General features: G+C 43.3%; 4 protein-coding genes across 4 annotated transcripts in view; 3 read left to right on the top strand and 1 right to left on the bottom strand.

The window, feature by feature from the left end:
- The window catches only part of Cfap70 (cilia and flagella associated protein 70), a 92,963-nt gene extending 90,609 nt beyond the window's left edge, over positions 1–2,354 (top strand). The window contains exon 23 of the mRNA XM_013025594.1: positions 2,274–2,354. Coding sequence (XP_012881048.1) covers positions 2,274–2,354 — 81 coding nt within the window. The remainder of the gene's footprint in view (positions 1–2,273) is intronic.
- Positions 2,355–4,131: 1,777 nt separating this feature from the next.
- Mrps16 (mitochondrial ribosomal protein S16) lies at positions 4,132–5,810 on the top strand. Its single transcript, XM_013025605.1, has 3 exons — positions 4,132–4,274; positions 4,546–4,806; positions 5,431–5,810. Exons 1-3 carry the CDS (start codon positions 4,262–4,264, stop codon positions 5,562–5,564), a joined length of 408 nt encoding a protein of 135 aa, XP_012881059.1. The 5' UTR covers positions 4,132–4,261; the 3' UTR covers positions 5,565–5,810.
- A 1,736-nt stretch (positions 5,811–7,546) lies between these two features.
- On the top strand, positions 7,547–13,726 carry Dnajc9 (DnaJ (Hsp40) homolog, subfamily C, member 9). The gene is made up of 5 exons (XM_013025706.1): positions 7,547–8,236; positions 8,409–8,549; positions 8,653–8,907; positions 12,819–12,905; positions 13,216–13,726. Exons 1-5 carry the CDS (start codon positions 8,057–8,059, stop codon positions 13,333–13,335), a joined length of 783 nt encoding a protein of 260 aa, XP_012881160.1. The 5' UTR covers positions 7,547–8,056; the 3' UTR covers positions 13,336–13,726.
- Positions 13,727–15,354: 1,628 nt separating this feature from the next.
- The window catches only part of Fam149b1 (family with sequence similarity 149, member B1), a 36,199-nt gene continuing 30,342 nt past the window's right edge, over positions 15,355–21,211 (bottom strand). The window contains exons 10-13 of the mRNA XM_013025593.1: positions 20,630–20,753; positions 20,305–20,427; positions 18,316–18,385; positions 15,355–16,055 (exon numbers count right to left, since the gene is read on the bottom strand). Of these exons, the coding sequence (XP_012881047.1) occupies positions 15,982–16,055; positions 18,316–18,385; positions 20,305–20,427; positions 20,630–20,753 (391 nt within the window). The 3' untranslated portion in view covers positions 15,355–15,981. The remainder of the gene's footprint in view (positions 16,056–18,315; positions 18,386–20,304; positions 20,428–20,629; positions 20,754–21,211) is intronic.

Genomic DNA, 21,211 nt, shown 5'->3' with positions numbered 1-21,211 from the left:
TGTCACATGCCTGCACCATACTGGGAAAAATGTTGGCTTAATTTGGAGCTTTTGCGAATTTTATATGGCTACTGAGTGTGTAATAACATTGATATTGCCATGAGTGACCTATCTTTATCCTTAGAGAGAACACAGCCAACCAGGTAGTAAATTGACCTGAATGAACAGTGGTTCTGGAATTGCCATTCACTTGTTGTATTAATGCTGGGCTTCATATCCCTCATGTGCAAAATGGAGTCTAGTCCAGGGAGTCAACAGACTTTTTTTGGGGGGGGGTCCAGTCATAAGGCCTGAACAAGGCTAGCACTCTACCACTTGAGCCACAGTGCCACTTCTGGCTTTTTTTTTCTGCTTATGTGGTGCTGAGGAATTGAACCCAGGGCCTCAGGCATGCAAGGAAAGCACTCTACCACTGAGCCACCTTCCCAGCCCTCAACAGACTTTTTGTATAAAAGACAAAATAGGAAATATTTTAGGGTTCCTGGGCCAAACAGTCTCTGTTGCAACTACTAATCTTGTAAGTGTAAAAGTAGCTTCAGACATAGATGATACTTAAATGAATGGAAATGTTCCATTAAAATTTTATTTACAACAAATAGGTAGTGGGTTAGATTTAACTCATGAACTACTCCTGATCTAGTCAGTTATGAATTGCAACTAATTTGACTTGAAACACAGAAGTTTAATAAAATTGCTTTCCCCCCCTAATCTAATGAAAAGTTGAGGGTTGGTACTCTAGCTAGTGCTAGCATCAGAGACCCAACCACTTTTTCTCTATCAATTGTATCAAGCATTTTTATCCCTTATCTGGGTTCTGAACTCTGGGCTTAGGCACTGTCCCTGAGTTTCTTTTTGCTTAAGGCTAGGGCTCTACCACTTGAGCCACAAAGCCACTTCCAGCTTTTGTTTTGGAGTAGTTTATTGGAGATAAGAGTCTCCTGGACTTTCCTTCCCAGGCTGGTTTTAAACCTTGATCCTCAGATCTCAGCCTCCTGAATAGCTAGGATTAGTCCCCCATGATTCTTGTGTCTGATATATCCATTCCTCCCCCCTCTCTCTCTCTCTTTTTCTTCCTTCCTTCCTTCCTCTTTTCTCTCCTTCCTTCTTCTTTCTCTTTTCTTTCATTCCTTTGTCTTTCTTTCCTCCCTTTTTTTCTTTCTTTCTCTTTCTTTCCTTTTTTTCCATGGGGCTTGAACTCAAGGCCTGGGTATTGTCCCTGAGTTTTTTAAATGCTCAAGGCTACCACTCTACCACTTTGAGCCATAGCTCCACCTGCAGTTTTCTGGTGGTTAATTGGAGATAAGAGCCTCACAAACTTTCCTGCCAGGGCTGGCGTTGAACCATGATCCTCATATCTCAGCCTCCTGAGTAGTTAGGATTATAGGTGTGAGCCACAGGCTCTCATATCTGATTTCTTTCTTTTAATCACCAAATGGATGTACTCATTTGCAGAGAGATGCTGCTCAATTTTTAAAATTTATTTAGAAGTGATAGTGTGAACACTTGTAAAATAAGCTTCAAATAAACATGCCAAAATAATGCAAGTTCATAGTACTTGCTACATTTTCAAAGTAAAAATATGCACATAGCCATCACAATGTTCTAATAGAAAATACAAGAAAAGCCCATCCTACCCCAAATTTGTTCTTGAGCTGTGGCCCATAAATGAGGGGTCTTTAACATTGGTGAAGGTGGCTCACACCTGTAATCCTAATGACTCAGGAAGCTGAGAGCTGAGGATTACAGTTTGAAGCCAGACAAGGCAGGAGAGTCCATGAGACTTGTATCTTCAATTAACCAGCAAAAAAAAAAGAGACAGAAATGGAGCTGTGGCTCAAGTAGTAGCCCAGTAGCCTTGAGCAATTGGGTGCTGGTGGCTCACACCTGTAATCCTAGCTTCTCAGGAGGTTGAAATCTGAGAATTGAGGTTCAAAGCCAGCTGGGGCAGGAAAGTCTGAGACTCTTCTCTCCAATAAACCACCAGAAAACCAGAGGTGGAGCTGTGGTTCAAAGTGGTAGTATGGTAGTCTTGAACAAAAAAGCTCAGGAGGACAGTACCTAGGCCCTGAGATCAAGCTCCTTGACTCCCCCCTCCCCATTTTTTTTAGAGGGGTGGGGGATGGGGTCAGGGACAGCACTCAAGCCTAAAGTTCAAACCCCAGGACTAGTGTGCACATGTATACACCCACACACATACTACCCCCCCCTCCACAAACCTATATATGTATATCAAAAATGTCATTGACTTGTTCTTTCCTCCTTTGTTGATTTAGCTGAAACTGAAAGATGAGGTTCTGCTTGCAGAAATCCACACTGTACAGGAAATGGTTGGCTTTGGAAATCCATCTTTCTGACGTCCTTACAAGTGATGACTTTTTGTCTGGGACTCAACTCCTTTTCTTCCCAGAAAGTTTCACTATATAAAGCCTGAAGCTGGAAGGCACAGAACGTTCACAACAAACAAACCATATTCATCTCCAGTGGCTGTTATTGGAGGTTTTATTAAACACTAAACTGGATTACAATAAAAAGTAAACAGGAGATTCAGAATTCATCAGTGTGGTCTGGAATTAAGGTATACACTACATACATACATTATACACACTTCTATACTTATGTAACAACTAACATGCAATTATTTATATAGGTATATATTGTCACTACAGGGTACTGGGCCGAAGAAAATTAGAAAAGGCAGAGATAATAGATAAACATCAGTGGTGTCTAGGGGTCCCAAGGCTCTCTGGCACTTGGACCCTGAGTCCCCACAATCATATTTATTTGAGCTTACACAGGGAAGGTAATCATATGGATATAGGCAAAACATAAAGCATTTATATTAATGTTACTATCAGAGCTAAAACAGTTTGTGAGAGACATAGATTCCCTTATACTTCTGAGACAAGAGACTGCAGCCTAGGGAAATTCCAGACACAGTGTCCAAATATTTAGCCCAAGGTTGTCAAGATCCCTGGCAGCTGCCAGCCCAAGGAATGGGGAGGGAGGTGGGGGGGGGGCTTAATCCAATTTCTAACCCTCTCTGGAGCTATCTGTTTTAACCCTTCCATGGCCAGCTCTCAGGGTTCTGAGTGCTGTTGAGGCAGCGTTCTGACCTCTCAAACCTTTCCTAGGTTTTTTACAGCTCAACTTCAGAGTTCCCTACAAAATATAAATGCAAAAAAGCTATAATGGTGTTGCTATTTGGGTTTCTGATGTGAATATGTATGTTAGGTGATTCCCAGATGAAGTCACTGCTAAGTCCTACCAGATTTGTCTGTATACTGTATACTAAGTAGGCATTCTTTTTTTTTTTTTTTTTTTGCCTGACTTGGGGCTTGAACTCAGGGCTTGGGCACTGCCTCAGCCTCTTTGTGCTCAAGGCTAGTGTTCTACCACTTGAACCACAGCGCCATTTCCAACTTTTTTGAGTAGTTTATTGGAGAGAAGAGTCTCACGGTGACTTTTCTGAGATCCTCAGATGCCAGCCTCCTGAGTGGCTAGGATCACATGAGTGACACACCAGAGCGGGCTAAAGTAGGCATTCTTAAAAGGTGGGCCTAGATGACTGGCCAGGCCTTTTGGAACCAGAGGTGAACAGAAATGCTGAACAGAGAGGTCTGTGCTGAGGGTAGTGGTGCTTCCTCTTAACCAACAAGGGTCTTCATGGATCTAGACCACAAGAGCTCCGCGAAGACACCATTACCCTATAAGAGAAGCAAAACTCGGAGCTACTTGCAGCAGTGTTCTAGAGTCCTAGTGTGACAAATCCGCGCTCCCATCCTGCGCTCTTGGATCCCAGCACAGCCAAAACTAAAAAGGGAATTAACGGCTTCTCAAGAACCGGCTTCGCCTTTCCAGCCCTCCTGTAAGGCAGTGACCGCCTGCCTCGGTTTCTCAGTCCCCACGACCAGAGCTTCCGGAGACCCGCACTGAGCCTGCGTCCCAAACGAGTGGTGCCCGGGAGCGCCCCCTCCTGGAATGCGTGCAGGACGGCGGGGTCGCAGGGCACTACCGGCTCAGGCAACCCTAACCGCAAGGAAGCCCCACCCACTCGGTCGCCAGTGGAAACCGCGCTTGCGCAGCAATTTACATGCGCGGCAGCGAGTAGCATTGTGGGAAATATAGGCAGGAAGAACGAAAGAGGCGGGGCAAGAAGGCCGTCGCTTCCGGAACCTGGGTTCTTGCGAGGTGGTGGAGCAGATTTTGGGGAGCAGTGTGGCGCCGGGCACGTCGACCTCCCGCCCGTCCCCCTCGCCACACCATGGTCCGCCTCAGTGAGTCCCGGGGTGGGAGAAGGGTTAGGGCGTCCGGGGACTAAGAGGGTCTCCCCGAGCTTGGCCAGTGCCAGGGCCTCGCTGTCGGCCCTCTCCTCAGGTTTAAGGCCGGCCTGAGCGGGCGGGCTCGGGGCACAGCCAAGGCGACGCCCAGGCCCGGCGAACTACAATAGATTGCACAGAACGACAGCTCGGTGGGGGAAGGAAAGAATCCTATTTTGCCCATTCTGTGCCTTACGTTTTCGTGTCCCCATGAATTACTTCTCTCTAGCCACTCTTCTCTGCAAGAACTACCGCGGGGGCCACCTAACCATCCGCCTTGCTCTCGGCGGCTGCACCAACCGGCCCTTTTACCGCATTGTTGCTGCTCACAACAAATGTCCCCGGGACGGGCGTTTCGTGGAGCAGTTGGGCTCCTATGACCCGCTGCCCAATAGCCATGGAGAAAAGCTCGTTGCTCTCAATCTGGACAGGATTCGGCATTGGATCGGCTGTGGGGCTCACCTCTCTAAACCTATGGAGAAACTTCTCGGTAACTCATCTCTGTTTCTTAAGAGATTTTTAGGGCTGGGAAGGTGGCTCAGTGGTAGAGCACTTGCCTTGCATGCCTGAGGCCCTGGGTTCGATTCCTCAGCACCACATAAGCAAAAAGAAAAAAGCTGGAAGTGGTGCTGTGGCTCAAGTGGTAGAGCGCTAGCCTTGAGCTGAAGAGCTGAGCCCAGGCCCGGAGTTCAGGCCCCACGACTGGACCAAAAAAAAAAAAGATTTTCTTATACTGAAGTCAGCTCCTCGATGAGCTTGTGCAATGATTCTCATTCCCTCTAGGCTGCCTAGGATTGGAGTGGGAGCTTACCACCATACCAATCTGGAGAATCCCTTTGTGGACTCCTTCATAGGACTGGATGACTGGGATTTTATGCTAAAAATGAGAACGTTGTGTCTTGGATGCCTATTTCCTCCCCAAGTAACAGCTTTAGGAAGACAACAGCTTTAGGAAGTAGCCCTCTTCTGGCTTCTTGTAGCAAATGGGGAAGGAGGGGCATGTTTTAGACCTATGCTCTAAGTCTGGAGTCAGACCTGATAGGCAGAGTGCCCAGGAAAACACTGACATTAAAAAACACTGTATTAAAAATATTGAATATCCTGTTGCTTCCAGGTCTTTCTGGTTTTTTCCCTCTGCATCCTATGATGATTACAAATGCTGAGAGACTGCGAAGGAAACGAGCGGGTGAAGTCCTCTTAGCTTCTCAGAAAACAGAAGCTGAGGCTCCAGAAACAGAAATAAGCTGACTTCAGTGAACATAGTGATTACAAGGTCAAAGACTTCTAAAGTACTTGTGTATAGAGCTCTTGGTTTTATTAGGTTTAGAGGTCAATAAAACCCACTCATCCTCTTCTGGCCTAATTTGAACAAGGGCTAGGCAGAGATTTGTTCTTGTTTGGCATAAGAGTTCTATGTGGATACTAAGTAGGTTTTTCTGCTTTTATCTTGGAAAAAAATGTATTTGTGGCCTTTTGGGTCCACAGGCAACCTTACAATTTGTTGCCTTCCAAGTCTTTTTCACTTCAAAGCTCCCAGTCAGTGTTCTTGGCCTCCTTAAATATTTCTTTAGTCACTCATGGTTATCCCACAAGAACCAACACAGATACCCTGCCTCTTTTTGTAATGGGAGGTTTATATTGTTTCCTTGGCACATAATTATACCTTTACAAAGATAATGAAAATTGTTTTGGGGGCTATAATAGCCTAGTTTTTAAGAATGAAGATTTATGTATGGAAACTACAAGAAATCATCTTTGTACAATTAATATACATTTAATAAAGAAGTAAAAATAATAAAGTGGAGTGAAGCTAAAGCTCCTACATACATCTTGGGCTCTACAAGCAAAATTACTCGTGAGGATTATGAATTATAAAAGGAGGAAGGATTATCTAATTTACAGAGGAGGGAGATGGAACTCAGGTGGTAACTTGCCCAGCAAATACAGGATTCAGACCCAGTTTGCCTCTCTGGAAAGTCCTTTCCAACATACATGTTGCCTATATGTAGGAAAAAGGAACAAAGATGGGCTTTTTAAGTCCACTTAGAAAATAAGTGATAGAATTATGTTTGGATAGCATGAGTTTGGTACTATAAATGACTAGTTGTGCAAAAACAAAGTATCACCAAACTAGTATTCTACACCCATAAGCTTGAATTAAATGGCTTTGTGCATACTCTAGATATTTCAAATTCTGGCATAAAACTAAGCTAGAGAAAACTTATAGAAGTAGTTCTAAAGCCTTATCAGTATTCCAAGTCTGTCCTGCTTGCAGTTACTATCCATCTCAAAGTCTAAGGTTATTGAGGCTCTTCAAAGGGCTGTTGTTTTTCATTCACTTGCTTTGAAGCCTTTCCAACCAGGACTGATATAGAGGAGCTCACTTTAGCTGAGTTTGATCTGGCATCCCAGAAAGAGAAATATCTACAATTCTAAATGCTGCCATGGTTGAGGCATTGCAGAAACTTTCTAGCAGATAACAATGATTTTGGAAAGTTCTGAGCAGTAAGTATAACTGATCTGAAATTGGGTTATTTTGAGCTCCTGAGTTTCTGCCAACATAGGTGTTTACTTTGTCTTCTGGTTTATCCTTTTTATAATATCTTTATGCACATATTTCATGGGTTTATCTTGGTTTACAAATTTTTCTCTTGCTTTAAGTCTTGGCTTTGGATCTCCAGGCCCAAGTTTCTCTTGTGTTAGATAATTGCTCCAGCCCATCCCGCTATCATCTCAGAATCCAATACACTCAAACCCAGTTATGAACTTCACAAAGCACTAAAAAGGTAGCTCTTTTTTGGGGGGGAAGGAAGGGGGTCCGGTGTGTGGCCTGAACTCTGGACCTGGGCACTGTCCCTCAGCTCTTCAGCTCAAGGCTAGCACTCTACCACTTGAGCCACAGCGCCACTTCCGGCTTTTTTTTCCTTTTTGCTTATGTAGTGCTGAGGAATCGAACCCAGGGCCTCAGGCATGCAAGGCAAGCATTCTACTACTGAGCCATCTTCCCAGCCCTAAAAGGTAGCTCTTATGTGTAATCGTAGCCACTCAGGATGCTGAGATTTGAGGATTGCAGTTCAAAGCTAGTCTGGGCAGGCAAGTTTGTGAGACTGATCTCCAAAATGTGGAAAGCGGGGGTGTGGTTTAAGTGGTAGAGCTTTAGCCTTAAGCACAAAACCTCAGGGACAGGTCCAGTACTCAGAGTTCAGGCCCCAAGATTGATGTTTCCTCCTCCGCCCCTGCAGGGGTTTAGGAAATGTTTCTTCAGTAGTCCAACCTTTAGGTTCCAAAATTACTTGGGTCTACATTTGTACTGTGTTGAGGATCTAATCTAAAAAAAACAAAACAAGTGATTATGTCATGTGGGGGTAAAATGGGAATAATCCATGCACCAAAGCACTAGTAAGCTTGAGCTGGAATTTCGCGGGAAAGACCGAACACTCCATACTTCCCTACTGAGGAAAAGACGCGCTGGATTAGCTAAGTGCAATCTAGCAGAAGAACGTTCTCGCCCTATAGATCCGGTCCCAGGCTAGCATTCGCCAGGCCTGGTTTCCCAGCGGGCTCGGGCGCGCCAGTTTTGCGGCAGTCGCAAAGCACTGCTATGTGGGCGTGGCTCCTCCCCTTCCGCGCCTCTTGTGACGCAGGCGCCTTAGGCTTTTTGAGCGGGAAAACGGGAGTGGTGTGGCACGGGTTAGTGCCGCTGCAATTTGCGGGCTTTGCGGACGCAGCCCCTCCCCAGTATGGGGCTGCTAGAGCTGTGCGAACAAGTGTTCGGAACCGCCGACCTTTACCGGGTGCTGGGCGTGCGGCGTGAGGCTTCGGACGGCGAGATCCGACGTGGCTACCACAAGGTCTCCCTGCAGGTGCATCCCGACCGGGTGGAAGAGAGCCGCAAGGAGGACGCCACCCGCCGTTTCCAGGTGCGAGGGCCGGCTTCCGACCGCCGCCGGGCGCCCTCCGGCCTTCCAGCCGCTCGCCGCCGCGCCCGGGGAGCTTCGTTGGCCTCGAGCAGCTGTGTCCCAGCAATTAATCTCTCCGGGCGCCGTTTGAGAGAATGTACGGGGGTGATTTTCCGACGCTCTTTCCATGCAGATCTTGGGGAGAGTCTACGCCGTTCTCAGCGACAAGGAGCAGAGAGCCGTGTACGATGAGCAGGGAGCAGTGGACGAGGACTCTGCCGGGCTCAATCAGGACCGCGACTGGGAGGCGTATTGGAGGTTGCTCTTTAAAAAGGTAGAGGACTTTGGAGATTTCCTTGTGATTGTTCGTATTACTCAGCAAATATACCTTTTATTTCTAATATATTTCTTGAAGTTATAGTAATTTTCCTTATTAGATATCTCTAGAGGACATTCAGGCGTTCGAGAAGACTTACAAAGGTTCCGAAGAAGAGCTGGCTGATATTAAACAGGCCTATCTGGACTTCAAGGGTGACATGGACCAGATCATGGAGTCTGTGCTTTGCGTGCAGTACACAGAAGAATCCAGGATAAGAAACATCATTCAACAAGCTATCGATGCCGGAGAGGTCCCCTCCTATAAAGCCTTTGTCAAAGAATCAAAACAAAAGATGAATGCCAGGAAGAGGAGGGTAAGCAATTGAATAATTTACACACTGTTTCCAAAAGTTCTGAAGGTATTTGGGATTGTGGAAGTAAACGACCATTGAAATATGAACTGGGGGGGCTGGGAAGGTGGCTCAGTGGTAGAGTGCTTGCCTTGCATGCCTGAGGCCCTGGGTTCGATTCCCAGCACCACATAAACAAAAAGAAAAAAGCCAGAAGTGGTGCTGTGGCTCAAGTGGTAGAGCGCTAGCCTTGAGCTGAAGAGCTGAGGGACAGTGCCCAAGCCCAGAGTTCAGGCCCCCACGACCGGACCCCCCCAAAAAAAGAAAAAGAAATATGAACTGGGGTAAACATGATTTGTTCTGTAGCACTCATCTAAATAGGAAAACCCTCTTTATTATTTTGGTATGTTATGTTCAAGGTGATTGTACTGTATGAGTTGTTTAAGTTATATTACCTGAAAATGACAGTGAAATAATGTCATGTTGGCTAGTTCTTCTATCTTCGTTGAAGCTCTTGTATCTTTATTGAGGCTTTTTTTTTTTTTTTTTTGCTGTTCGTGGGGCCTGAACTCTGGGCCTGGGTGCTGTCCCTCAGCTCTTCAGCTCAAGGCTAGTGCTCTACCTTTTGAGCCATAGTGCCACTTCTGGCTTTTTCTGCTTATGTAGTGCTGAGGAATTGAACCCAGGGCCTCATGCATGCAAGGCAAGTACTCTACCACTGAGCCACCTTCCTAGCCCTGTGGAAGCATTTCTTAAGTCATGAATTATGGAGTCCAGGTATATAGTAGAAACAATGGTCTTGACTTAGCTGACAGACAAGGAGATGGTAAAGATTGTGTCTTGTTAACAGGTGATGTACACTTAAAGTTTAAGCACTGGGTAGATTAAAGCAGGAGGATTTCAAGTTTGAGGTCAGCCTGGTCCACATAGTATACGCTTATCTCAAAAAAAAAAAGTTAAGATCTGGGGAGTAGGGGGAGTAGCTCAGTAATGGATTGCTTGCTTAGCTTGTGCTAGGCCCTGAATTTAATCTCCATATTCCCTTCTCTTAACCCTGTAAATGTGTACATTTATGTTTTTAAAAAAACTTATTTTCCTTGATCTCAGGGCCTTATCCTTGTTTGGCAGATGAGATATGGTTTTAATTTCCTATTCAGGTGTGTGCTTGTAGTGAAAATCTGCCTGCTGTATGGTCTTACTATTGTAGCAAGGATGACAGGCATGAACCAACAAGCTCAACTTCTGATGAAATGGAGACTTTGTGGACTTTTTATGTCTAGATTGACCTGAAACACCTTTTCAATCTCAAGCCTCTCAAGTAGCTAGGATTATAGTCATGAGTAACAGTGCAGATTCTTGGGCCTTTGATTCTTGGATTGGACTCACACCCACATATATATACACATACATACTATACACATATATACACATACATACACCCACATATATATACACATACATAGTTTTGAGGATTGTGATTTTTTTTTTTTTTTTGGTCTATCATGGGGCTTGAACTCTGGGCTTGGGCATTGTCCCTCAGCTCTTCAGCTCAAGGCGAGCGCTCTACCACTTGAGCCACAGCGCCCCTTCTGGTTTTCTAATGGTTTATTGGAGATCAGAGTCTCATGGACTTTCCTTCCCGGGCTGGCTTTGAACCACAATCCTCAGATCTCAGCCTCCTGAGTAGCTAGGATTACAGGCGTGAGCCACTGGCGCCCGAGGAGGATTGTGTCTTGAAGAGGTACTTACCCTTTCTTATTCCCAACTGGGTCAGGAAGATCTGCAGCTTTAGGTACAAGGTGGAATGCAGAGAATAACTGACTTTTTTGTTCTGGGTGAAAATTAAAGGGTCTGTGTAGAGGGTCAGGTTATGTGATGAGGGCAATAAGGCAATGTCTTATTGAGATCATCATTTTGTTTCATGGGCTTTTTCCGCTTAAGTTCAGGCTCACAGATGTTTTCTCTGGGAAAACTGAACACAGCTGTATACAGTAAAGGCTTTACAGCATCAGAAACTTCCTGTGGTGTGAGGATAGGTCAAGGGCCTGGGCACTGTAACTCGAGTTCCTTTGCTCAAGGCTAACACTCAACCACTTTGAGCCACAGCCCCACTTCTGGTTTTCAGGTGGTTAATTGGAGATAAGAATCTTACGGACTGGGGCTGGGAAGGTGGCTCAGTGGTAGAGTGCTTGCCTTGCATGCATGAGGCCCTGGGTTTGATTCCTCAGCACCACATAAGCAGAAAAAGCTGGAAGTGGTGCTTTAGCTCAAGTGGTAGGGCGCTAGCCTTGAGCTGAAGAGCTGAGGGACAGTGCTCAGGCCCCAGAGTTCAGGCCCCATGACCGACAAAAACAAAACAATCTTACAGACTTTGCTTCCACAGGCTGGCTTTGAACTGTGGTTTTCAGATCTCAGCCTTCTGAGTAGCATTATAAGTGTGAACCACCAGCAGCTGGTGAAAAGATAGTTTTGAGATCCTGTTGAGCAAACTTGGGAGGAGGGATTCTGAAGTTTTGTAGATTATTTGAATATAAAAAGTCTCTATTCTAATTTGTTAAAATATCCAGTATCAATAGCATCTTTAGCCAGGCACAAGTGGTCATACCTGTAATCTTGCTACTCAGGAGGCAGAGATCTGAGGATCACGGTTTAAAGCCAGCCCAGGCAGGAAAGTCCATGAGACACTAATTTCTAATTAACCACCAGAAAACCAGAAGTGGTGCTGTGGCTCAAGTGATAGAGTGATAGCCTTGAGCTGAAGAGCTGAGGGACAGCGCTCAAGCCTAGAGTTCAAGTCCCATGACTGATCCCCCCAAAAAATCCAAAAACAAAGCATTCTTTTTTGCGTGTCTGTACCAGTCCTAGGGCTTTAATCCTGGACCTGGGCACTGTCCTTGAGCTTTTTGATCAAAGCTGGTACTTTATCACTTAAGCCACAACTCCACTTCCTGCCTTTTGGTGGTTCATTGGAGATGAGTCTCACAGACTTACTGTCTGAGCTGGCTTTGAACCTCAGTGCTCAGAACTCAAGACTCCTGAGTAGGTAGGATTATAAGCATGAGCCACTAACTCCTGGTTCATTCTTTTTTACAAAATTCATCAGGGCTTAGGACCACTTAATGCTATAGTTGCTGTCCTTAAGTATTCTTACAGTATTTTGGAAAATTTGGTAAATGTATCTTCAAAAACAGGTAGAGAAAGTTAAGCTGAGCCCCAGTGGCTCATGCCTGTTATCCTAGGTATTGAAGAGTTTGAGACCTGAGGGATTACAGTTCAAAGCCAAAACCACTTAGAAAGGTCTGTGACACTCTATTTCCAATTAACCAGCAAAATGCTGGACTGAAGATGTGTGGCTTATGTGGTAGAACACTAGCCATAAGTGGGCAAGAAAGCTTGAGCAATTAATTTTTTTTTTGTCTTTTCTATTTTGGTACTGGTGACAGGACATTGCACCTCCAAGGCAAGTGCTTTGCTCCTGAGCTACATTCTAGCCCCCAATTTTTTCTCATTTATTATGAATTAAGTAATTATATAAAGAAGTGACAATTCTGCAAGTCAGGTTGAGTATAATGCTTTTTGGTCAGTGTTACCCTGAGCAGTGTTTTACTCAGAGGCACTGCATTCAAGCCCAAATACCATCATGAAAAAGAAACATTTCTGATGGCTCATGCTTGTAAGCTTAGCTACTTGGGAGGTGCAGATAGGAAGATCATGGTTTAAGGCCAGCTTGGCCACAAAAAAAAAAGAGAGACCCTATATGATATGTTGATTAGAATCAGGATCTACTGCTTCCTCTTAGCAATGTTCGTGGTCTTCTAATGAATGACATTTGCATAGTCCTAAAATTGAAAGGGTCTTAAAGATTTGATGGAGGGAAAGGAATATTTTAAGTATTTCCTGGTTGCTGTGGAGAATCTCACGAAATTCTATCTCAGGCTGAAGAAGAGGCTAAAGAAGCAGAAAAGAGCAGAAGAGAGTTGGGGCTTGAAGAAGGAGTAGATAATTTGAAAGCACTCATTCAGGTAAAATTTTAAGTTTTCTTATGTTCTCTTTACAGTTGATTATTTGTGGTATTTTATTTTAAATAACCTATTAAAACCTATTTGGGGTTTTTGAGAGTTAAAATTCAGTGGTTTTTATTGCATTTGCAAAATTGAACAATCATTACCACTCTAATGCAAGAACATTTCACCACTCCAAAAGAAACCTAATACCTTAACAGTCACTCCTCATCTACTATTCCTATGCCCTCATCCCTGGTAACGATAAAGAACTTTCCATGTTGGTGCCTAGTATTAACTTTTGAAAGCTGTGTTTTAACTTCTCAAACAGAGCAGACAAAAGGATCGGCAAAAGGAAATGGACAGTTTTCTGGCTCAGATGGAAGCAAAATACTGCAAACCTTCCAAAGGAGGAAGGAAAAAAACGGCTGTCAAGAAAGAAAAGAAGTAATGGAATTTTTTCTCTTTAAAGATCCTTAGGTATTCATTGGTATGATAGGCAAGGTCCGGTCAAGATTTAAAGGCAAACCTTTGAAATTGTCTTTCCTGCCAAGATTCAAAACTAAACCAAGCAGAACCTGATTTTAGTATTTCTTAGGATTAATTTGACCCACTATGAGGTCCTCAAGAAGGAGTATATTGATAGATGGGAGGAAATATCCTTCCCCACAGCACTTGCTTCCTGGGCCTTCTGCCCAGGGAACTCTGTGTTGCTTTCAGTGATGTGCACTTCCATTAGAACAGGTGCTCTACTCTACCCTTTTACTACAGGGGAAACAGGTGTTCAGATTGCCTTTAACATTTTTGTAAGACATATATAACTAATAAACAAGTAAAATATTAAGTTCTGGTGGTTTTTTAAATGATTCAGTTGATAGATGACAAAACTAACTAGTCAGCACCACAGCCGTCCAGTTTCAGTGGCATAAAGAAATGTAGCACTGTCTCAAGTGTCCTTAGGCAGATCACTCAGCTGGTTGAGCTGCTTTCTACATCTGTAAAATTAGTATACATGTAAGGGAATTGGGCTAAACGACTTCTTAGAGATATCTATCTATCTAGATATCAAACTTTTTCTTATAGTGTAGTCAAAGTACTGACTCATTGCAACGGTAGAGACTAGCTTTTGTTTTGTTTTTTGGGTGCCAGTCCTGGGGCTTCAACTCAGTTCTTAGGTACTGTCCCTGAGCCTCTCTGTGTGCTCAAGGCTAGTGTTCTACCACTTGAGCCACAGTGCCACTTCCAACATTTTCTGTTTATGTGGTACTAAGGAATTGAACCCAAGGCCTCATCATGCATTCTACCACTAAGTCACCTTCCCAGCCCTATATAGGGCATTTTTTAAGGACTTTTCAACTTTAAATTGATTTGTAGACTAATATACTATATGCACTAAAAAACCTTTTGCTGGGCTGGGAAGGTGGCTCAGTGGTAGAGCGCTTGCATTGTATGCATTAGGCCCTAGGTTCCATTCCTCCGTACCACATAAGCAGGGAAAAAAAAAAGCCAGAAGTGGCACTTTGGCTCAAGTGGTAGAGCGCTAGCCTTGAGCTGAGGGACAGCGCCCAGGCCCAGAGTTCAGCCCCTATTACCGGACCCCCCCAAAAAAAAAAAAAAACCTTTTGCTAATGAACATCATAATTTATATAAGGTAAGCACATGACACATTTTTAGTTTGTGATTACACATTGAAAATACTCTTTAATTGTATTAAAATGCAATCTAATGCAGATTGTTTGAACCATCTGTCTTCCTATGATAACATTAGAACACATTTGTAATAGTTACCTCAACTTACGATTATTTGAATTTATTCACTCTGAAAATTAACAGTAAAAGTCTAAAATTGAAGTGATAATTGTTTAGTATTCAGTGAAACTAAAGTGAATTTAAGGCATAGTGAAACCATTGCTATATTCATGAGTGCCTTTGAGAAAATGTCTGTGATAAAGATCAGAATGCCAAAATTCTCTGCTGCTGCGCTGAGGACAAGTTTATACTTGACTAACTCCCACAGTTATATTTAAGGCTATCTTGGTTTTTAAAAAGCAAGATGTGCAGTCCTGGGATTTGAACTCAAGGCTTTTTACTTGCTAGGCAGGCACTCTACTGTAATTTTAGTCATGCTGCCAGCCTTTTTTGCATTGGTTATTTGTAAATTACTTTTTAATAATAACTTAGCTTTAGAAGAAAAGTACCAAGAAAATCAGCATAATCTGATCTCAAGCAGGCATTATATAAGACTGACCTGTCTATGGGGCTGGGAAGGTGGCTCAGTGGTAGAACGCTTGCCTTGCATGCCAGAGGCCCTGGGTTTGATTCCTCAGCAGCACATAAGCAAAAAGAAAAAAGCCAGAAGTGGCACTGTGGCTCAAGTGGTAGAGTGCTAGCCTTGAGCTGAAGAGCTGAGGGACAGCGCCCAGGCCCAGAGTTCAGGGCCCATGACCGGACCCCCGCCCCCCCCAAAAAAAAGATTGACCTGTCTTTTCTGAGGGAACAAAAAGTGACAATTTGCTATGTTACTTTATTCCAGTGCTATGTCTTTACTAAGCCCTTCTATTTCATTCTGATACTGAACATCTAAAGAGAAAGCTGTAGGAATGACATTTATTGGATAAGTAGCTCAAACTGTTCATAATACTGTCTCTTACATTGACTTAAACCTGAGTACAATTTTCCAGATATTAATATAAGCAGCTATTCTTAAGCCAGTGATATTATCAAACAATTATTTGTTGCTTTTTGTGTATAAATCCTTTCGAGATCCTATAATAATCAAACTGATTATTGTTAACAGACAACATGAGTAGTGATTTGGGCATAATTATTCATTGTTACATCTTTGGGTACAATCTTCACTGTCCATTGGAAGAGGTTGACTTATGCTGAAAGAAGACATAACTGGAGGCAGAAACAGTACCCATGCAGTCTTTGGTGGATACTCTTGTGTTTTTCCCATCAGTTGTATCAGAATAACTCTTCAGGAAGGTGGTGTGTGTTGATCTAGTACAAACTCTGTATCATGTGATGATTGAACACTGATTCATGAAGTCTTCTCTTGTGTTTGCTGCAGCCTAATGGGTTCTTCTCATTTGACCTATAGTCCTTGCTTGGTTCTAGAGATTGGTCCACCCCTGCTTTGGGATTTTGTAGACCCATGGAACTGAGGACCTGTCAAACACAGATGAGATCATAGGGTACTATTAGTTAACAGTCTAGTCTTAGCAATATCAAATTTCCTATCTTGGGCTGTTGGTTTTTTGTTTTACCATCCTGGGGTTTGAACTTGGGGTCTCATGATTGCCAGGCAGCCATGCCAGGACTTTAGCCAACATTCTCAGCCATTGAGAGCTGTAGTTTTGCTGTAGTTATTGGAGCAAAATTTGGAAACAGGACTAAGTAGTAAAGAACATATTTTTCCAAGGCTGTAAAGCCTACATTTACACATTTTATCATATAAAAATGAAGAAAAAAGCTGCTGTAGTCTTTTTTTTTTTTTTGCCGGTCATGGGGCCTGAACTCTGGGCCTGGGTGCTGTCCCTCAGCTCTTCAGCTCAAGGCTAGCACTCTACCACTGGAGCCAAAGCACCACTTCCAGCTTTTTTCTTTTTGCTTATGTGGTGCTGAGGAATCGAACCCAGGGCCTTATGCTTGCAAGGCAAGCGCTCCACCACTGAGCCACCTTCCCAGCCCCAGCTGCTGTAGTCTTAAGAAAGCAGTAACCTAGTTTGTAGAAGAGGCCACAAATAAAAAGGACTCAGGTATCTGCCCCACCACCTAAGTGCCAGTAGTTAGACTTGACCAAAGGTGCTAAACTCTTACTAAGTTACAGAATATAACTTAAAAGACTAAAAATAAAAGAAAAACATTTAAGACTTTCCCTATTTTTTTTTTTTGGGTCCGGTCGTGGGCCTGAACTCTGGGCCTAGGCGCTGTCCCTCAGCTCTTCAGGCTAGCACTCTAACCCTTGAGCCACAGCGCCACTTCCAGCTTTTTTCTTTTTGCTTATGTGGTGCTGAGGAATCGAACCCAGGGCCTCTGGTATACAAGGCAAGCGCTCTACCACTGAGCCAACTTCCCAGCCCTAGACTTTCCCTATTCTGATGTTTAAAAATTTTTTTTGGGTGGCTACTAGAGTGTACACCGAAGGCTTCCAGCTTGCTAGGCAGGTGCTTTATGGCTTTGACCATGCTGTCAGCCCTTTTTTTTTTTTTGGTCTGTCATAGGGCTTGAACTCTGGGCCTGGGCGCTGTCCCTGAGCTCTTCAGCTCAAGGCTAGAGCTCTACCACTTGAGCCACAGTATCACTTCCAGCTTTTTATTTTTATTATTATTATATATTTTTTAATTGTAAAGATACTGTACAGGGGGTTACAGTTACATGAGCAAGATAATGAATTCATTTCCTATCAAGCATTGTTACCTTCCCCCCTTTGTTTTTTTCCTACCATCCCTTTCCTCCCCAACTCTCCCCACCCCCACAGTTGTAAAGTTCATTTTCAACATAGTGTCTTGCACATCTCGTGTTACAAATGGGCCATCCTCTAACCTTATATTTCTGGCTTTTTCTGTGTATATGGTACTGAGGAATCAAACCTGGGGCTTCATGCATGCTAGACAAGCACCCTACCACTAGGTTACATTCCCAGCCCCTCAGCCCAGTTTTTTTTTTTTTAATACATTATTTTTTTATTGTAAAGATACTGTACAGAGGAGTTACGGTTACATGAGTAAGATAATGAGTACATTTCTTATTGAGCATTGTTACCCCTCATTTGTTTCTCCCCTACCATCCCTTCCCTCCCCACCTCCCCAACTCTCAACACAGTTTTTTAATTAGCATAAAATGATAGTAGGAACTGGGCACCAGTGGCTCACACCTGTAATCCTAGCTACTCAAGAGGCTGAGATCTGAGGATCACGGTTCAAAGCCAGCCTGGGTAGGAAAGTCCATGAGACTCTTATCTCTAGTAAACCACTCAGAAAAAGTTGGAAGTGGTATAGATTGCTAGCCTTGAGCACAATGGCTCAGGGACAGTGCCCAGGCCCTGAGTTCAAGCCCCAGAATCAGCAAAAAAAAAAAAAAAGTGGGAATTTTTTCTTGTTCTAGTATTAAACTGATCAAAGCAGTGTTCTCAAGGGGGATATTCTAAATTCTATAAAGATGATTATTTGGTTCAAATTTTTAAATTAAAAAAATCAAAGTTTATCAGAGGAGTGATTCATTTATATGGTGCAGAAAAAAAAACCAGCAGAAATGTGGAACTCTGGCTTTAGCAATTTAACTCTAGTGTAACTATCCTTCAGAATGAAGTTGAGGTGATTTACAGATAGGAAGAAACTAAACAGAAGAAAGTCTAGAGTAAAGGAATATAAGGGAGGGAGTAGGGTCATAGCATAGTAAGGTCAGAGCTGTGGCTCCAGATCTGTACCTGCAGATCTCCTGCCAGGTCGGGTGTGATAAGAGTACTCAGCTGTACAAAGACGATCCTGTGTATCTGGCTAAAAAAAAGATGAGACATATTTTGAAATTTAACTTCTCCCAAAAGACAATTTGCCCGGTTTATAAGGGAACCCTTCAAATTAAAAAAAATGCAAAAAGCATCCACCAACCTGAGGTTAAAGTTGGCTAAAGGCACTATGAGTAGAAAATCTGAAGCCAGGTACCTACCAATCCATTTGTTTTACAGTTTTATTAATATAACTTTAAGAAGTATTCACATATATGATTATTTCATGATCCATATGGTATAACATCGCAGTTAGCTTCCAGGAGAGTTTTTCTGTTTGCCTTGCTAGGTAGCCCAGCCTGCTCTTCAACCCATGCTTCTCCTGCCTTGGCCTCCCAAGTTCTGGGGTTGTAGGCATGTGCTACCATGCAAGGCCAAGAGAATCTTACCTGCTTTCTCCTAATTTGAAAGCAAACCTATTCTTTCAGTAAAAGTCGAACTATGACTATCATATTGAAATTTAGCCTTACATCTGCTTTTTAGCTTTATGAAATTCAAAAACATTTCAAGCCAGGCCTGATGGCTACTCAGGAGGCTAAGATCTGAGAATCGAGGTTCAAAGCCATCCCTGGCAGGAAAGTCCGAGAGACTCCTATCTCCAATAAACCAATAGAAAACCAGAAGTGCTGCTGTGGCTCATCAAGTGGTAGAGTGTGCACCTTGAGCTGAAGAGCTGAGGGACAGCACCCAGACTGAGTTCAAGTCCCATGACCAACAAAAAACAACTTTTCAAAGCTATCCCAACGAGTGTACAATGTAAAATTATGACTAATGACTAATATATATCACCCTGCTGGGGTTACTTGAGTAAGAAATTCCCTGTTGAAAGCACTGGACAGAATAGGAAGACATAAGGAATTTTTTCCAGTGAAGTTCCCCATACTGTATAGATAGGAGTTCAGCAAGCTTTTTTTTTTTTTTTTTGGTAAAGGACCTTGTAGTTTCTATCTTAGGCTTTGTGGACAATGGCAGTTGTTAAAACAGCTCAGCTTAGTTGTTATGTGAAAACAGCCAAGGACACTTGAGCTTGGTGGTTCTATTCCAATAAACTCTTTATAACAACAGCTCATGAATTGTAGTTTACTTATCCCTATTGTAGATGAAAGCACCAAAGAACAGTAGCACATTTTTAAAAAAAAAATTTTTTTTTCGGTTGTGGGGCTTGAACTCTGGACCTAGGTGCTGTCCCTCAGCTCTTCAGCTCAAGGCTAGTGCTCTACCACTTGAGCCACAGTGCCACTTCTAGTGGTTTATTGGAGATAAGAGTCTCATGGACTTTCCTGCCCAGGCTGGCTTTGAACCACAATTCTCAGATCTCAGCCTCTAGAGTAGCTAGAATTACAGGCCTGAGCCACTGGCACCCGGCTTTCCAAGCTCTTTTATCTCAGCAGATGAGGTGGGCTTGCACGCCTGACCTACAAATGGAAAAGGTTATCCCATGGCATCCAGTCTCCCAATTAAGGTTTTTTCTACTACTTTGTGAAATGCTTCAAAGTAATTTAGTAAGATTAATTTTACCTGCTTTAAAAGTAGACTGTAAATAGATGGCAGTGTGGGTTGTTAAAACATAGTGGGAAAAGCTCACGAATGCACAGTCCTATGTGTGACCCATTTTTGTTGTAATTCCACCAGGCACCTAATAAGCATTAGGGTTTAGCATTTTTGCTTGTGCTCAGAATATTGAAATTGTTTTAAATGTTTACAGATAAGGCATGTCCCTGAGAAGAATTTGGGGAAGGAACCAGAATTTCAACTAAATATATGCAGAATGCTATTTTTTAAATTTATTCTATCCTCAACTTATTGTTGGAGTAAATTAAGCCACTAGATAAAATCTTAAGCCTACCACACGAGTTCTTTCCCCACACTCCTTCCCCAGCCATCAAGAACAAATAGGAATTATGTCACTACCAAAAATGACTGAGTTGTGTTGGGCCTGGAGAAGAAGTCAGGTAACAGGATCCTCTCCTTTGGCTGCTGGTATTTGGGCTCATTCACTGCACTTCGAGCTCGACTAGAATCGCCATGAGACTTCTGCAAGAGACAAGTTACAGAAAGTTAAAATTTGTAGTGGGACCTACAAGTGTACAACATCAACCCTGGTTGGAGTGCTATGTGTTGTCCATCAATTAGAACTCCTTGTACTTTTGATTAAGACCAGAGTGCAAATGGGGCAGAATTCCTGATAGGAGGTGTTACAGTAAGCATATAGAAAGGCAGTATCAGGGAGACATACCATTTGCCTTGGTGGCCCCATGGTATGCAGATGGTCCACTTCAGCTGTGCCAATAGGTGGTAGCAGGTTATTTCGACCCAAGGGTATTGGTGAGGGAGAGGAGAGTGAGTCGACTGCCACTGGTCTGCGGATCCCACCAGCAAACGGCAAGTTAGAAAAGAATGAAAGTTGTAACAACAGAAGCAGACTGATTAGAAATCTTAAATGCTGCCATATTATTAAATAAAAAGATTTTAAATTTCAAAGATAGAAGTCTTGGGGCTGGGAAGGTGGCTCAGTGGTAGAGTGCTTGCCTTGCATGCGTGAGGCCCTGAGTTCGGTTCCTCAGCACCACATAAGCAAAAAGAGAAAAAAAGCCGAAGTGTTGCTGTGGCTCAAGTGGTAGAGTGCTAGCCTTGAGCTGAAGAGCTGAGGGACAGCGCCCAGGCCCAGAGTTCAGGCCCCACGACTGGACCCAAAAACAACAACAACAAAAAGCTAGAAATCTTTAGCTAAATCAACAGATCCAGTATTTAGCATTTAAACTTATTTGATAGATTTTTATTGTTAGATTTAAACAGATGGGTAATCCATCTTAAGAAT

Source organism: Dipodomys ordii, unplaced genomic scaffold, assembly GCF_000151885.1.
Source record: "Dipodomys ordii isolate 6190 unplaced genomic scaffold, Dord_2.0 Scaffold86, whole genome shotgun sequence".
In the NCBI taxonomy this organism is placed as follows: domain Eukaryota; kingdom Metazoa; phylum Chordata; class Mammalia; order Rodentia; family Heteromyidae; genus Dipodomys; species Dipodomys ordii.
The sequence above is the reverse complement of the archived record's forward strand: the minus strand, read 5'-3'. Positions and strand labels throughout refer to the sequence as shown.

Bases quoted from the DNA above. Each gene is read 5' to 3' on its own strand.
- Dnajc9 (XM_013025706.1), top strand. From the start codon at position 8,057: ATGGGGCTGCTAGAGCTGTGCGAACAAGTGTTCGGAACCGCCGACCTT. The intron at 8,237-8,408 runs GTGCGAGGGCCG...CTTTCCATGCAG, and splicing joins ACGCCACCCGCCGTTTCCAG to ATCTTGGGGAGAGTCTACGC. The intron at 8,908-12,818 runs GTAAGCAATTGA...ATTCTATCTCAG, and splicing joins TGAATGCCAGGAAGAGGAGG to GCTGAAGAAGAGGCTAAAGA.
- Mrps16 (XM_013025605.1), top strand. The intron at 4,807-5,430 runs GTAACTCATCTC...TGTTGCTTCCAG, and splicing joins ACCTATGGAGAAACTTCTCG to GTCTTTCTGGTTTTTTCCCT.